Genomic DNA, 15,930 nt, shown 5'->3' with positions numbered 1-15,930 from the left:
CATTGTTCTTCAGACCTGTGTAGTTTTCTGTGCACTGACACAATCCTGTTTGTCTCAACTGTGCAAAGACTAGTCAGTTGTCTTCTTTTATCATCTTCCCCAGCATAGCTTTCCATAGAGTTGTAACTTGCATAAAACTTACTTTTTATGCAGTCATTTCAGACTGTAGTGTATTTTTTCATATATTATTCCAACCAAAAGCTCTTCACTTTATTCTGCTCTCCATTTTCCACTCACGGTGTACATGTGTAAGCATAAAGACTGCTTTTCATGGTCATCTGAGCTCATCTCCAAGCAAGTTAGCAGAGGGCTGGAACCAAAATAAATGTCCTTACTGGTTACTTCTGTGGGGAAAGGGGACCTGTTTCTCTTCCCTAGGAGGAAGGCTCTTAAAGCTCTGTGGAAATATCCCTGTATAGTGTGTAAGTGGATCAGACTTTGGGTTTAGACTTCCATAGCACATGCAAAGGGACATTGATTATGTCTTCAAAATATTGTGCCTTTTAAATGTTAGTTTGTTTCCTCACATGTTTTGACCTTTTTCCCCCCAAGTGCTTCAGTCCCTTCAATGCCCATGCCACTTTTTCTAATGGCTCAGTATGCTCTGAAGATGAGAGAAGGATTTGGGCATCTAGGTGTTTTAGTTTGGTCATATTTTATATCAGAAGTAACTCAGAATTCAGGTGAACAAGGCTCTGCACTCATTGCAGGGCTTTACAAAGTGTAGACCTTTTGTATGCTAATACAAAAAAAATTTTGCTGAGTATTGTATAAGCCCCAGTTGTTTATCGTTAAAAATTAAGATGTTGCACTCTGTTTACCCAAGATTTTTTTAATACATTACAGATTAAATTTTCAGAGAACATTAAAAACTGTAAATCTGCTAATTGTCAATTGAAGTTATAAACAACATTTGTGGGTTTTTTTGTTTTAATACTAGTAGTCAGAGTTTTCCTGATTGTTGCAGCCAAGGCTTTTATCATTGGTTTAAACTGTTTTTCATTGCCCCTAACACTAAAATATTCCCATGCTGCCCTTTGCGGTAGCATTATCACAGCACGGTAACTTTGCTTTCTCACTATTGAAGAGTATTATGAGTAAGTGAAATCTCAGGTATTTACCCTCTGTGCTGTTTCTCTCCCTTGTAGTGAATGTTTAACTTGCCAAATTCTCATGCCCAGAAATCTTGCTGCCTCTGTCTGGTGCCCTGACGTAGGAACGTGTGCCTGTGTCTCCCGTCTGCTGAAAGGAGCTGGCTGTAGTTGTCCTCCTGCACAAAACAAGAGCAGTGGAATGTTGTCAGGCAGTGCCCTACTCCTGGGCAGCTTCACTGCTGCTCCTCTCACAGAGTCATTCACGGTCAGAAACTTGTGATGGGAATTGGCAGAGCCTGGGTCTCAGCCAGAACAGATAACACATGCTAGGGTTTAGCATCTTTGGAACAGATGCTCAGCCAAAGCAGAGATCTAACATCTCTGGAGACAGTCCCATTTCAGCCTCATGTGCAGCCTTCACTCTGCCCACTCTGTGACAGAACTCACAGACCACAGAGAGCTCCTGGGCAGATCTCACACGTGGGCACATGGTGAGAAAGCAGGAGGCTGTGTCATAGCTGAGGGATGCCTTCAGTATTTCCATCACGTCTGTGTCCTGCTGTGTTTTTGCCATGCAGTTTTAGGAACCCAGTACACGCTTGATGATATTGCAGAAATCAAGTAATTCAGCATGGTTATGCATGTATGAAAATCTTCTTTCTCTCAATCTGAACTGTTAAACCAGTTGGTACAGCTGTCCCGAGTGCACAGTGCTGTGTAGAGGCAACTTAGTAATACAGTTCTTCAGGATACAATACACTATATGAAGTGCGAAGTATTGCTTTAATCAAATTTCTTATTCAGTTGTACCGTGGCAGAAACAGAGTACTCAGTGTTCTGAATGACAGGGATCAGGCTTAATTTTGCAGGGTGTAAGCGCTGTGCTCATTTATTCCCCAGTGTTTGAGCACAGGCCTGTGCTCTGCTCATGAGAGGTCCAAGACCGGCATGTCAGATCACACTGGACAGCCAAACGTTTGTGGAGAGTGAACATTTTGAAGGAATGAAAATCACTTTTAACTGTAGTGTAAAATTAAAATAAGAGATGTTACTAAATATGATTGTACTTGATGATTGGTAATTCACACCAGTCTGGTTCCCCATGCTGCTACAAACAGTTATTTCCCACAGGTGACTGTAATCTATCTAGACCAGAGTTAAATTGTGTAAAGCTGTCTTGTGGCAGTGTTCTTTCTGGTTTTTCTTTCTCAATCTACTGCTTTTCTCATGCTATGTACAGCTTCTCTTCTTTCTCTGAAAAGGTCTTGGAGCTCCTCCCAGTCCTGGGGTAGCTAGGAGAGAAGTAGAAGGTAACATAACAATTTTTGTATTCTAGAAATCGATTTCTATTTTAACATCTGAGTAATATTATTGCTCTTGTGATACTAAAGGTGGTTTCATTAACGTATTTATCATGTAGGATCTTCTTTCATTTAGCATAGCTTTCACCCAGCCAGGTTGCTCCCTGGTTTTCATTGGTGGTGGGAATTGTTACAGAAGGCATTTATGAAAAGCTAAGTGAAAACTTAAGAGAGCTCTAATCAAGAATGCTTTTAAGGCTGACCCTCAGAGGAAGCTGTAGCTGGCTGGTCATCAGAGTGACCATTATACCTGTAACTAAATCAGGAATCCAGGGAGCCTGACTTTTCATAAAGGACTATGTACGTTCATATATTCTGGGCAGAGAAACTCCCATTTAAACAATTTGGTCTATAGTTTAATATTTTGTCTCTTTCTAAAGAGCACAGTGTAGGTGGTTTGATTCTGATAGCCAGCTGTGTGTAACACACAGTTATGAGGAGCATTTCTCTTGCACCATTCTGGTTGGAGTACATGGGATTACTGCTGGATGGGTCCTGCTTTAGCCATGCCAGCAGAGTCATGGGCTTGAGTTTCTTCCTTGTCTCTCAGGAATGTGTCCTTCACAGCAAATAGCAATACAAGCCCTAACAGAGTCACTGGCAGGGTTTCCTCCTGTATAGTGCTATAATTAATTTTGGCTGCATTGCTGGTTCATTTTTCTAAATTGGCAAAATCACTCTATGCATAGAGTATTTGAGGTCAGGAGGCACCTTTGGTGGTTATCCACTCCAGCTTCCTGCTCCAAGGAGGGTAAATTGGCACCAGGTTGCTCAGGGTGGGAGCTGCTTAACTGAGAGCAGTACCCAGAAATCCATTCTGACTGGGAGTCTGATAGCCTAAAGGGATTTGATAAACTGTGTGATGTACCGCAGAGTTCCCTCCGCTTACTGTCACTGACATGGTGACTTTGCCTTCCTGGGAAATAAGCAGCAGAAACTCAAGCCAGAACCCTAAACCTCCCTGCCTGTTAGAAACTGTGTACTTGTCTGAACAATAGGTATTTTTTTCATCTCTTGCACTTCCCAGTTTGAATGTTGCATCCACAGGTTGCCATCAGCGTGGCCGTGGTGAAGCTGGTGCTCTAACACATTTATCCCACAAACACAGAGTGGGGTCAGGAACTGTTACATCAGCTCTCTTTGTTTTAACCGCTGCTGGTAGAACATCTACAGAATATAGCCCAAAACAAAACAGCTTCCAACACGATTGAGAACACAGGGTACCTGTACAAGTGGGCGTCTTTAGCTTGCAACAAACAGGATGTGATTTAAATAATCTGTAATTAAAAGGGTCAAATTACTTTCATGTGTGCTGTGGGATAGGCATTTAGTGACAGCTGGTGGATATGTAATAAATTTTGAAAAAATCACTGGTATCTCCTTGCTCCCATTCCCAGAAGTACTAATGTAACATTGCTATCTAATACCCATTTGTGGTTTATCTAACACAGATAATCTATTTGCTTTCCATGCTTCAAAGCACAAAAAAGCCCTGGAACACAAAGAAAAGATAACCTAGGTAATAGATACATGCTTTGTAGTAATTATAATACAGACAGAAGCTGATTTTGAAATAAGTGCTAAGTCAGTAATCTCTAATATCTGTTACAGTTCGTAACCAGCCTCCACATTCAGCGGGTACAACCAGACCGGTAGGTATTGTTTTAAGATCGTTTTCCTGCTAATTGTCTGCTCCTTATTACATCAAGGTTTCTGTAAGTCATAACAGATGTAAGAAGTCTACATAGTTGACCGGTCAGTTTACAGTTTCTGTGAGTCAATTATCTCAACAATTTTGTCTATTGACTAAAAGTACTATGGGATGGGGGGTGGTATGTATGTTCAGACTGGATGTGACTTGATTGTTTTGCACTCTGCAATCAATCACATAATAGGCTCCCAAATACACATTTTACATCTCCTTTCAAATAACTGCAATGTCACTCTTTTTATTATATGTCCTTACTGATTTGGTGTGATAAAATGCATTATCTTCTGTACTGGAACATAAATTGACAGCAGTTAATTGCTTACAGGGCGTTAATGGATTACATATGCAATTGACATCTTAGGATTACTTGACGTGTTATGGAGTTTTGTACCTTGTTTAAAAGACTAATTTTCATAAGGATCTTCATGTAAAAATGAAACATTCAACTGTTTTGGCAAATATTAGTACTGTGTTTCATTCCTTTATTTATGGAACTGAACTGAAGGAAGGGAATGAAGGGATTTATGGGCATTCAAATGCTTCACTCCACACAGGAAATCAAGACATGAAATATATCTGCCTGGTTTTTTCTTAACAGTAGCAAGTACGAGCCTTATGTGAGGGAAGAGGAAAGTGGAAAGTGTTTCAATAGCTACAGGTCGTCTTAAAGAATTACTGAGTAATGGGATTGTCAATTGATAATTCTTTGACTTTGCAGCATATTCCAGTATTGGAGCTGCTGAAAACTGCTGTTGAAAGTCTCCATTGAAATAAATTTTACTGATTCATTTTTCTCAAAGAGATTGATTCTCACAGTGAACAATTCATGATCTTGGCTCTTTTTTATTTTTCTGGAAATGTAAAATGGCCTCTTCTAAAATTTGGATAAAGAAAAAAACTGGTATATATAGGAAAGAATGTATTCATTTTTCACAGTGTGCTTGCCTTTGTCTCAGGTGACTTTTGGATTTCATTTCAAGGATTTCAAGACCAGGGACAGTAGCTACAGTGGGTGCTGCTTCCCACTGAGGGATCCTGAGAGCTGGTTTACACTTTCTTTCTTTTCTGTTCCTTTTTGATATATTTTTATTTTTTAAAAATGCATTTTGGTGTATAATCCAATCATCCTCCTGCCTACTCTCAGAATATTCAAAGAAATAACAAAATGCATCTTGGCAATCTCAGATCAGATTGGAGATTGAGAAATTGAGACAGGAATTTATGGGGTCAGGTGGCTGAAAGAGTTCAGAACAATGGTAAATGGACCCAGCCAAGCATAAGGAATCACGTGCTATACAAAGCCAGGGATATACCTAGTAAAACTAAGATCAAGAATGATACTGGTTTTTATAGTGGTGAAGGTTCTTTGCTTGTTTCTAATTAATTTTTGTGTACAGTTGTGCAATGGAGTTTGCTCTGAAAACCATTCTAGAATGTCCTCTGGTACACAACATTTTACAGGAAACAAATCTTACAAACTTGTCTCACAATCCTTCCTGTCTCACAGTCCTTTTTCGCTTGATCTCTGGCATTTTCATCCCAGGGCCTTTTATTCAGCTTTCACTGTGTTGTTTGTAATTTACTCTGCTTCAGCTGTAATCCGGAATAGCTTCCTATGTCTCTTTAAATACTGATGTAGACTTTTGAATTTACATTCCCAGCACATTAACTTCTATTCCATCAACTTCAGGAAGACTTCAGCCTTCAGATGACGCAGAATGTGTGTTTCATTAATACTGTTTGTTGAGAAACAGGAGACCTCCAAATAAAGTAGTTGCTCTTGTTGGTTTTGTTGCTTACAATTTGCAGACTTAGGTAAATTATCTTATTAATACTAGCAAAATAATAACTGTTTCTAGCATTGTTGCCCAGGTAAATGTTTATATAGAGTTGGAAAGTGTTGTAAAAATCCTTTGCTTTGAATTGAACCATCATCATGTTTTGAAAATATATTCTTTGTTCTTGCATGTGCATAAAAAATCAGTTGAGGAGCTGTTATCAAATAATTTATTTTTCACAGAATCCTGATTATTCTGAATCATTTAGCAGTAGATGACTGCAGATCCAAAGTGGAACTAAAATACTTTCTTTTTACCAACTCTCCTGTCAGACTGTTCCTCCTCGAGCTGGAGTTATCAGTGCCCCACAAAGCCATGTCCGTCCCTCGGGGGCAAGACCAGCACCTGAGACTCAGACCAAGCCAGCTGAACCACCAAGGGGTAAGTTTCCCTCACAAGTTAAACACAAATGTCACTGTTAAGTCAAGCGCTACAGTCTATGGTTTGAATGCTTTGTTTTCAACAGATGCCTCCACTTTTCACTAGGAATTAAGATTCTTGGACCTAACAGCATTTGGCAGTTTGTGTTGAGCATCCACAAGTATTGCATTTTTAGATGCCAATCTCAGGATCACGTGAGATCTTGACCCATAGATTTCATGGTATCAGAGAAACTGTGCAAAGGTTGCAGTGTTTGGTCTGAGCACGCTGGTGTGTCCCATTCTGCTATTGATCACCAGAACTCTATGCATTGGTACTTCTGTAATCATAAGATTTGGAAGAGCATTTATGCCTGACTCTCAAAGCAACTTCCTAAACTTACTGTTAAAAAAATCCCTTTATCTTTGTACGTATAAAAATACACGTTTTATAACAGTGACTTCCAAAATACTTTTCAATATAACTGAAGTACATTTTGGAGTGACATGGTTTGTGTTTTGTGTAAAATCACAGCATGGTTTGTGTGGAAGAGACCTTGAAGATTGTTTCTTTCCAAGCCCTGCCTATGGGCAGGGAAACCTTCCACCAGGCCCCATCCACCCTGGCCTTGTGCACTTCCAGGGATCCAGGGGCAGCCACAGCTTCTCTGGGCATCCTGTGCCAGGGCCTCGCCACCCTCACAGGAAAGAATTTCTTCCTGATATCCCGTCTAAGCCTGCCCTCTGTCAGCTTAAACTGAAGCAACAATTTTTAATGGAGGTCTGCTGAGTTTTTGATGATTTCCAGTCCTGTTGCCATGAACACCCGCTGTTCTTACAGCCCCTTCTCTGCAGTTCTCTCTGGTGCTTCCCCATCCTGCCACCCCTAAGATTCGTTACAATTCCTTACCGTGAAAATCACGGCAAATGTACTTCCAGGCTCACCGTTGCTTCCTGAACCACTAAAGCCTCAGGCTGCTGGACCTGCTCAGCCCAGCACTCCTGTGCTAAGGATGCAGGAGCCCCTGATCCCTGTGGCATCGCATCCATCTCAGGCAAGTGCCCCGCAAAGTCTGGAGCCCCCACAGCCGCCACCTCGTAGCCGTTCGTCTCACAGTTTGCCTTCTGAACCTGCTCCCTCCCAGCAGCAAGTAAGTAAAAAAAACCCTGTAGGTACCTCCTTTCACTGTGTAAATTAACACAGCTTGTACTGGATGCTGCAGGCTTTTGTGGAACCCTTAAAGCAAGCACAGAAACAAAACTAAGGGTCCAAAGATTGGATTCAATGGTCATGGGGCTCTAGGAGAGTAATAGTTGCTTATATATTGTCCATGAATAACTAACATCTTAAATACTAAACATGGAATTTAGGATTGCTTATGATGGCCTTACAATTTATGGACAGCTCAGTCTTAAAATTATGTTGTCATTTGGCAACTTTGTATGGAAAACCACTCAATCCAAGAAATCTGATTTGATGATGATATGTGCATGACAAGCTGTACAGTAAGTAGCTAGCACAGGTTTTAAACAGTTATTGCATGATGTGGTGCTTTATGTTGGTGATCATTTGTTGATGGGAGATATTGATAAATAAGTTAATAAATTAAATCATTATATTAATAAATACTTAAGAGAAATAGAATTCTCCCTATTTCCCAGTCTCAGTTAAAATACAGAAACCTATCCACATAATTTGGAATTTTCATACAGTAGCATTAACATTCTGTTCTCTGGGATCATTTAGACTTATGATAAAAAACCACCAACTTTTTCTAGGAAAAGCCACAGTTTCTTACTACTGCTTAAAAATGCAGAAGCAGGTTTTCAGTGCTGCTCAGATTTTTTTCTTATGCCTGTATCTGAAGCCCTTTTTTGCTACAATAGTTAATGCCTATTTTGTACCACAGTGAAGCAGCCAAATTCAGTCCTCAGCTGATTTTTGAATTCAAACTGAAAAAATCTTGAACTGCTTTTCCTTTCTTTCTCCTGAACCTCTTTCTTTGCCTGTGAACTGCCTTTCATTTTGGAAACTTAGACGAAAAAGTACAGTTTTTGTGAGGAAAGGTCTTTAAGGAAGCAGAAGGTCTTTTGAGAGGTAGTGAATTCCAAGCCCATCCTTCTATGCAAATCTTGATTATGATATTGAAGAAACGAAATCTGTTCTTATAAAAATAATCATTCACACAGTACAGTGTGAATATTCGGGACCCTATACAATCCATACATTGAAAAAGAGAATTAGTTACTGTAAAGAGATCTTTATTGTAAAGAAGGGAGATTCTAGAGTTCCACAGAATGAGAGGCATTATGGTTTTTTTCAGCTTGCAAAAGTATTACTATAGATGAGGGATAATACCGACCCAGTTCCCAGAATGAGAGCTATGGGGCTTTTCATGAGTAGATGACTAGAATTAGACCATCCATGCTCAGATTCTTATAATTCGTCTCCAAAAGGCAGCACAGTCAGCTGCACAATGGGTGTCTATATGTAAATACTATTAGAATGGACTTGAGTTGTCTTTTTTATGACTCTTAATGGTCAAGCTTACAGTAAAGACAACAGAAATTGAAAATTCAGTGTAGTGTGTAGTAAATACTTGTGGTTTGTATTCACAGCTCAAAAAAACGGCTTTGTGAAAACTTCTGAAAATATTTTTAACGTGAGGTTGCTTTGTTACTTGGATTTTCTTCCTAATTTTCCTTCCTCTGATATCTGTTTCTCTTTCACAAGCAGGAGCAACCATCAGGGTAACAGGTATCTAACTATTTACCAATCTTGTATGTGATCTCCATCTATTCGAGCAGAAGAGATGTATGAATGTTGTTTTCATACATCTGCAGTCCCATCCCCGTTAAAAACCACCTGTCTGCATTCGTGTCATACCATAGTTTGCTTTTTCCTTTCATAGTGCATTTAAAAATGAGACTGCTTTTATTAGGCCCAGAGCAACTATTTTGCATCATCATCTCTTTATGAAACAATTGGACCCTCACCTCTGTTGCTTAGTCACTGCTGAGCCTCCTGCTCTCCATCTGTTCGGGGGAAAAAAAGATCAGTGTTGGCAATAAATGTTCTCTTTAATGCAAAAAAATCCTACCTGATGCTATTGCACTGCCAAATTCTTTTTCAAAATAAACTCCATATATCACATTTCTCAAGGAACAGAGAACTTACTGTGACACAAAGTAAAACAAACAGTTACAATTTTAAAAACATTTGGTTCCAGAATTACTCAGAGCAAGTTTTTACTTAGAATAAGGAGCAGTTTGGATTCATAGTTTCTTTGGGATCTTGCACTTTCAAATGACCACAGGATTTAACCAGCTGGTGCCAGGCTGCATTTGATTTCTATTCCTTCTACAGTTCAATTTTTCACATTTTTCCCTAAGTTACTGAATGCCTTTGTTTTAATATTATTCTGCAAGAAACTTCAACTATAGACAGTCAATTCAATTGGTATATCAAATTTATCTATTAAAATAATAAAATCTTTTTGTGACATTTGAACTCTTAGAAGCAGTTTTAACTTAAGCTTAACTCATTTGATAACTCATTTGAAGCTCCAAACTGTTCTGTCAGTGTGCATACTGAACAAAGTAGATACTCCACCTTTTTGGACAGCTTGTACAAGGTAAAAAATACCTTGCATTGTTGTTTGAAGCAGTGTATAAAACCAGGAATATTTTGGTTTTAAAAGCTGAGAAATTCTGTGGAGAAAACTGTCTTCTCCAAGGATGACTTGGAGAATTAGTTATTGTATAAATCATTTAATTAAGAATTATTGTATAATTCATTTAATTATTAGTTATTGTATAATTCATTTAATTATGAAACTGGTGATTGTCCCTTTTCATGCTAAGAAGTACTGGAGATGCTTAGAGATGCCTGTCTACATACAAACGTCTGACTGCATATACTAATAACACTAATGTTTCCTTTCATTGTGGCGCTTTAATGCTGCTTGTAACATCAGTACCACAAACTGCCAAACAATGTAACCTGGAGCTTTTCATTTCATAGCTGTGCTGGGCTATCCCTTGCTTAGAATACAGTAGCATTTCCCCAGCATTTTCTTATCCAGAGTTCACTTAGTGTTTTTTGCTGGGATTGGGACCTGCAGGAAGTAGGTTCCTAGCTGCATTAACCACCGAGGAGGGGGGAGTGGTGTTTAGCAACTTACGGGCCTTTCTTTAGACAGGGGGTTCAGGCTGTTGTTTCTGTTCTAGTTGAAACAAAACTGGGTTGAAGTTTCAGCTGAGGAGTGAGAAGGGGGTCAGTAGGAATAACCTGGAACCAGCTGCATGATTCCTGAGCACGTTGTTTCCTTTGCAGCTGAATCCCAACGGGATGTACGGCACTAACCCTGAACCCCAGCTCAGCAGTGACCCTTTTGAAGACCTGTCATTTCAGCTGCTCGTGTCCAAGATGCAGACATCTGTCCGAACATCACCCGCTCCAACCTTAAACCAAAAGGAGTCGATACAGTTGCCTTCAGCAAGGCAAAGAAATGCGGATAATTTGAATATGGTAAACTGCATGCCAGCAATGCCTCCTATTCCAACCTTTCACTCATCCCAAGAACATCAGCACAGCTCTCCAAATCCATTTATTACTGGGCTGAACTGCTCAAATCCATTCACTGAAAGAACTCCTAGTGCTGGGAACCCATTTAGGACGGAAACACGGGAGTCCAGAGTAACCTCACAGGTACTGGTAGGACCTGCTGCTTCCCACCCATTCCCTCCTCTGCCCCCCCCCAGTCGTAACACAAGCAAGCCTCTATTTCCTGTGGATGCAGCTGAAAATACGCTTTGCTTGCGAAGTAAATCTCTCAAGGTAGAAAACGTGCAGCCCAAAGGGTGGGTGACGTTTGACGAGGACGAGAACTTTCACACAAAGCTAAAGCCATCTGCCAGCGTTCCAGATTTTAACCGACTCGGCTCCGGGAAACCAGCTGGGTGCCCAGGTTTGCTGGGAGCTGAACAGAAGACTTTCCTTGGTTCAGACTTTAACTTTGATGGTGACTGGAATAAAAGTTCTACTGATTGCTTCTGTACGATGCCAGCAAGAAAGCCACCTGCACCCCCTGTGCCATCCAGAGCAACCAGCAACAGGTCCCCTGCAGATCCCTTCCCCTCCCCGGCACCCAAGGTGTCACCAACTCATGATTTTACAGAAAGATAGATGGTCAGAGATACAGAAGGTTATATTTGTTGCTACATTTATCCAGTAGAATAATTGGGCATTTGAGATTATTCTGTGTGCAATAATTAATTGTTAAATGCACTGAAACTTAACTCTGCTCATAAACAGCCACTTCAGCTTGTGTATAAATTTTGAATGTGTATATATGGTAGAGCACAAAAAATGGTCTGAAGTTTATTAAAATCTCAATGTAATAGTATTTGAATAGACAAAAAGAGAATAAGGGTGAGCTACTGTCTCACTAAAACCTATCAATCCTGGACACAGATTTTGCTTAGGGAGCTCTTTCAATTCTGTTCTCCTTTGTGGAATTTCACAAGAAGAGGCTCCCTGCTGGTAGCCTCCACCCTCCCTTTTGAATGTTTTGTTAGTTGATATTTATAAGTATTTACCAAAGAGCTGCCAAAGTTTATGGAGATTTGAATGTTGACAAGTATTGTTTAGAAGCTGTTTAATTTATAACAGAGGCTATGGGTATTTGTAAGGCTTATATTTGAATTTAAGGCACAACAAAAATAGTTTACTTTCAAAATAGAAACAAAACTTGGCATATTAATATATTCAATTAATCTCCTGTGTCAGTACATTTCAGTTATTAAATCCTATTGTGACATACACTCACTAGCACTAATTAAGAATAATTGTTCCATATCATCCATTTATTCATTACTATTTTAACTATACTTCTTTTTTTTCTTCCACAAATTGGAAACAGCTGATACAGCAAGCTTTTCCTCAACCTCTGGAAAAAAGTCCCCTTGGCTTTTGAGATACAAAGCAGTATTTACCAGTTGCAGACCATGTAGTCTGCCAGCCAGGGGGTGAAACAACCTGCTTGGATTGTATTTAGAGTAGTGAAATATCCCAGGACAGCACACTTTTTAAATCCTCAGATGATCTCACAACGTGCTCCATTAAATAATCCACTATTCCTTCGGACAGCCCCTGGTTAGCCACGAGCTGCAGCCGCCTAGAGGAGTGATAGTGAGTTTTCTGCTGTGCTTTCTTCTGTTCGGGTCATTCAAGTTGTACATTTGGAACAGCAGTGGTACTACTTGTGCTTCGGTATGTGAGTTACCTCGTTTTACGCTGTTGCTGCAAACATCTGTGTGGTTGATGTTTTGGTATATTCTTACATTAGCAAACCAAATTCAGTGGGGAACTTTTGCTAGTGGGAGTCACGTGATAAATATGTTGTCGACTATTTAATTGCAGTGATTAAAAACTATCTGTCTGAACTGTACCTGGCGTGCGGCTCCTCTGCACTTCACAGGACTGTGGGGACCACAGGGAATGCTCCAAAATTTCAGGGTCTATATATTTATATATGTTTGTATGTATATATGTGAGCTGTAGTAAGGCCCTGCCACGTGTTGACGGGAGCAATGAGCAACAGTAGCGGCTCTGAAAACACGGAGGATGGAGGCGAGACCCACTCCCCACGTGTCCCCCTGGTCTCTCCGTGTTCCCTGGCCATGGCTGTATCCCCCAGGACACCCAGGTATGCCTGAAATATTCCTGCCCTTATGGTCTGGGCGGTCATTGTCTCTCTGTGCCCCCGTGTTGCCAAATCCTCTTAAATCGTCAGGATAAATAAAACCCTCTACAACTGCCTTTTTAGTGTCAGCAAGTGAGGTGTTCCTTTATTCTTGGCCAGGGGCTGTGTGGCTGACAAAACTCCAGCCTCCACACAGACACTGACACAGAACTTCTTCACTTATTTATACATTTTTAGTAAACAGACATTAACATTCATTGGTTCTAAATTACATCATTACCTTTAATTAATTGGTATTGTCATTTATTGGTTATTGATTTCTCACTTCTTATGCTAATTAGTCCATATTTTTTGTCTTTTTATCTCTTTCCCTTTAGTAGGGAATTTCCAGTGCATATACTGAGTTTTTATCTGGTATTTTCTGCAGTGTCCTTGTGATCCATAAATTCTGCATTCTAGATGAACAACCTCCCCAGTCCCTCGTTCTCTCCCGGGCTTTGTTCATTGGACATATCGGAGTTAATTTACCAAAACGGAATGCTTCAGGACTTTTCCTAAGCCGTCCCCACAAAAGTAGCTTGTAACAACTCTGCTAAATACTGGCTGAGAGTAATGTAAGAATAGTCCACTGTTTATAATTGATATCCATATAGGCGATGATTAATTAGAACAATCAATTTGCAAGGCAATTAAACTCCTTACCTGCCCTTGGGAAGGCGTTCTGTCGTTTCCGACAGCGGGCAGGCCGCGCGGGCCCTTTAAGCGGCTCCGTGCCCTCACGGGGTGCCGGAAGTGGAAGCGGCGGCGGCGGCGCCGTTGCGGCGGGACCGGAGCGTCTCGGCGGCTCCCGGTGCTACCGGCGGGGGCGGCAGCGGCCCCCCCGCGCTCTCAGGGCCTCCCGAAGCGGCGGGCGCCGCCGGTCCCCGCGCTTCCTCCCTGCCGCCGGTATCCAGGGACTCGGCTCCGTTGCTGAGGGGCCGCCCCGGCCCGGCCATGGTGCGGCTGCACGTCAAGCGCGGCGGCGAGAGCCAGTTTCTGCTGGAGGCGCCGGGCAGCGCCCGCCTGGCCGAGCTGGCGCCGCTCGCCGCCCGCATCCACAACGGGCGGCTGAAGGTGCAGCGCCTGTGCTCAGGTACCGCTCGGGGCCGCGGGGGGCGGGAACGGCTCCCGGCAGCCGCCCGGGCAGCGGGAGCGCGCCGCCTCCGCTCTTCACGGGGTCGTGTGCGAATTCCCGCTTTTGCTGTTTGGTGAGGGCACCGCAAAGCGCTGGAAACTCTCCCGCTGCGTGTGCCGGCGGTGGCTGCTTAAACCGGGTAATCGCGGAATGGTTTGGTTTGGGAGGGACCTCAAAGCTCTCGCAGTCCCAGCCCCTGCCGTGGGCAGGGACACCTTCCTCTAGCCCAGGCTGCTCCAAGCCCCGTTCGAGCTGGCCTTGGACACTTGCAGAGTTCTCGGACCAGCCACAGCTTCTCTGGGCAACCTGTGCCAGGGCCTCAGCACCCTCACAGGGAAGCATTTCCCCGCAGTATCCCATCTAACCCTGCCCTGTGGCACTTGGAAGACATTCCCCCTTGTCCTGTTACTCTAGGCCCTTGTCCAAAGTCTCCTTCAGGGCACTGTGATGTGCTCCCTCGGGACCAGCAGTGCCTCAAGCTGTGTGTGAGGTTATACTGGCCGCCAGCAGCATCTCCTGCCATGCGATGGAGTCAGTGACACGTCTGAGTTCACTTCTGAACTCAAGTAGTGCTGAGTTCACTTCTGAGGCAGCTTTAAAAAACACTTCCCGCCCCACCGCGGGGCTGTCAGAGCAGAGATTCCTGTCCGGTAAGCCTCACCTGGGGGCGCGGCCCACCCACACCTGCTGTGCAACAGCCACAGTGTTTGTGGGGTGTCTGGGGCCATACTAGCACTGCTCTGAAATTTTAAAAAACCTGACCAGGGAAATACCAAAAAGAAAAGGTTTATGGCCACTGAGTACCATGAGGGTTTGTATCCCTGCACATGAAATTTGTTACGTTGTTTTATGGGTATGTAAAATGTATAAATTTCAGCATAATTACACCATCCGTATCTATATATGTGTTTTTATATCCCTTATTCTTTATTCCTTGTATTTACCTGCTTAGAAACTAAAAGCTAGGGGCGAGTTTTGCCTGCATGTACATCATGTGAAAGGCTTTTGTAAGTGGACTATAGTAACAGAGATTTTTAATCTTGTTCTCTAAACACTCTAAAGAGATGGAGGAGCTGGCAGAGCATGGTATTTCCTTACCTTACAATATGCAAGGACTGACAGATGAGCAGATCGAAGAGCTGAAGTTAAAGGATGAGTGGGCAGAGAAGTGTGTCCCAAGCGGCGGAAGCATCTTCAGGAAGGATGAAATGGGCCGAAGAAATGGATTTGGTAAGTCAAATGTCAATGCTTGTTTCTTTCCCTTCAGACACAGACAATCCATAATATAACAGGGAGCAACAAATCCCTAGTTCTGGAATGAGGTAGCCAAACTAAGTTCCACACACAGGAATTCTGTCTTGGGTTAGAATCTGGGGTAATGCTGATTAACAAGCCTAAAGAGCAGTATCTCTCTTCAGCACATAAACAATCACCAGGAGCAAGTTTGACTGTTCCAGTTTAGTTTACTCTCCCCATTTTTAAATGTACACTTGAGAACTGGGTTTCCCTGGGGACTCCAAGATACATTAACAGGTTATTTTTCTAATATTTCTCCTTTTTTCTCATTGACTGGGATTCAGATTCACCGAGCATGTTTTTGTAAGTGGGAGGACAGCCTTGTGATATTGACAAAGTTAGAAAATTGAACAGTGTGTATATGTAAGCCAAACCAAGTGCCATCAAATG

General features: G+C 42.0%; 2 protein-coding genes and 1 long non-coding RNA gene across 12 annotated transcripts in view; 2 read left to right on the top strand and 1 right to left on the bottom strand.

The window, feature by feature from the left end:
- SYNJ1 (synaptojanin 1) overlaps positions 1-12,815 on the top strand; it is a 48,601-nt gene extending 35,786 nt beyond the window's left edge. For 4 of the 9 annotated variants that reach the window (XM_068182766.1, XM_068182767.1, XM_068182768.1 and 1 more), the window contains 6 exons: positions 2,357-2,404; positions 3,936-3,974; positions 4,067-4,107; positions 6,277-6,385; positions 7,303-7,514; positions 10,700-12,815. In XM_068182766.1, the coding sequence (XP_068038867.1) occupies positions 2,357-2,404; positions 3,936-3,974; positions 4,067-4,107; positions 6,277-6,385; positions 7,303-7,514; positions 10,700-11,551 (1,301 nt within the window). In that variant the 3' untranslated portion in view covers positions 11,552-12,815. Of the gene's footprint in view, positions 1-2,356; positions 2,405-3,935; positions 3,975-4,066; positions 4,108-6,276; positions 6,386-7,302; positions 7,515-9,097; positions 9,122-10,699 lie in introns of all 9 variants that reach the window. The other 5 variants (XM_068182770.1, XM_068182769.1, XM_068182773.1 and 2 more) reach the window with 4 other exon arrangements.
- LOC137469743 (uncharacterized) lies at positions 1,152-13,912 on the bottom strand. Its single transcript, XR_010996668.1, has 2 exons — positions 13,773-13,912; positions 1,152-1,270 (listed from the first exon to the last, which is right to left on the bottom strand). It is a non-coding gene; the product is annotated as an uncharacterized lncRNA (long non-coding RNA).
- Positions 13,878-15,930, top strand: part of CFAP298 (cilia and flagella associated protein 298) — a 16,801-nt gene continuing 14,748 nt past the window's right edge. Inside the window, exons 1-2 of one of the 2 annotated variants that reach the window (XM_068182777.1) lie at positions 13,878-14,202; positions 15,307-15,474. In XM_068182777.1, coding sequence (XP_068038878.1) covers positions 14,064-14,202; positions 15,307-15,474 — 307 coding nt within the window. In that variant the 5' untranslated portion in view covers positions 13,878-14,063. The remainder of the gene's footprint in view (positions 14,203-15,306; positions 15,475-15,930) is intronic. The other variant, XM_068182776.1, reaches the window with a different exon arrangement.

Source organism: Anomalospiza imberbis, chromosome 2 (assembly GCF_031753505.1).
Source record: "Anomalospiza imberbis isolate Cuckoo-Finch-1a 21T00152 chromosome 2, ASM3175350v1, whole genome shotgun sequence".
Classification (NCBI taxonomy): Eukaryota; Metazoa; Chordata; class Aves; order Passeriformes; family Viduidae; genus Anomalospiza; species Anomalospiza imberbis.
The sequence above is the reverse complement of the archived record's forward strand: the minus strand, read 5'-3'. Positions and strand labels throughout refer to the sequence as shown.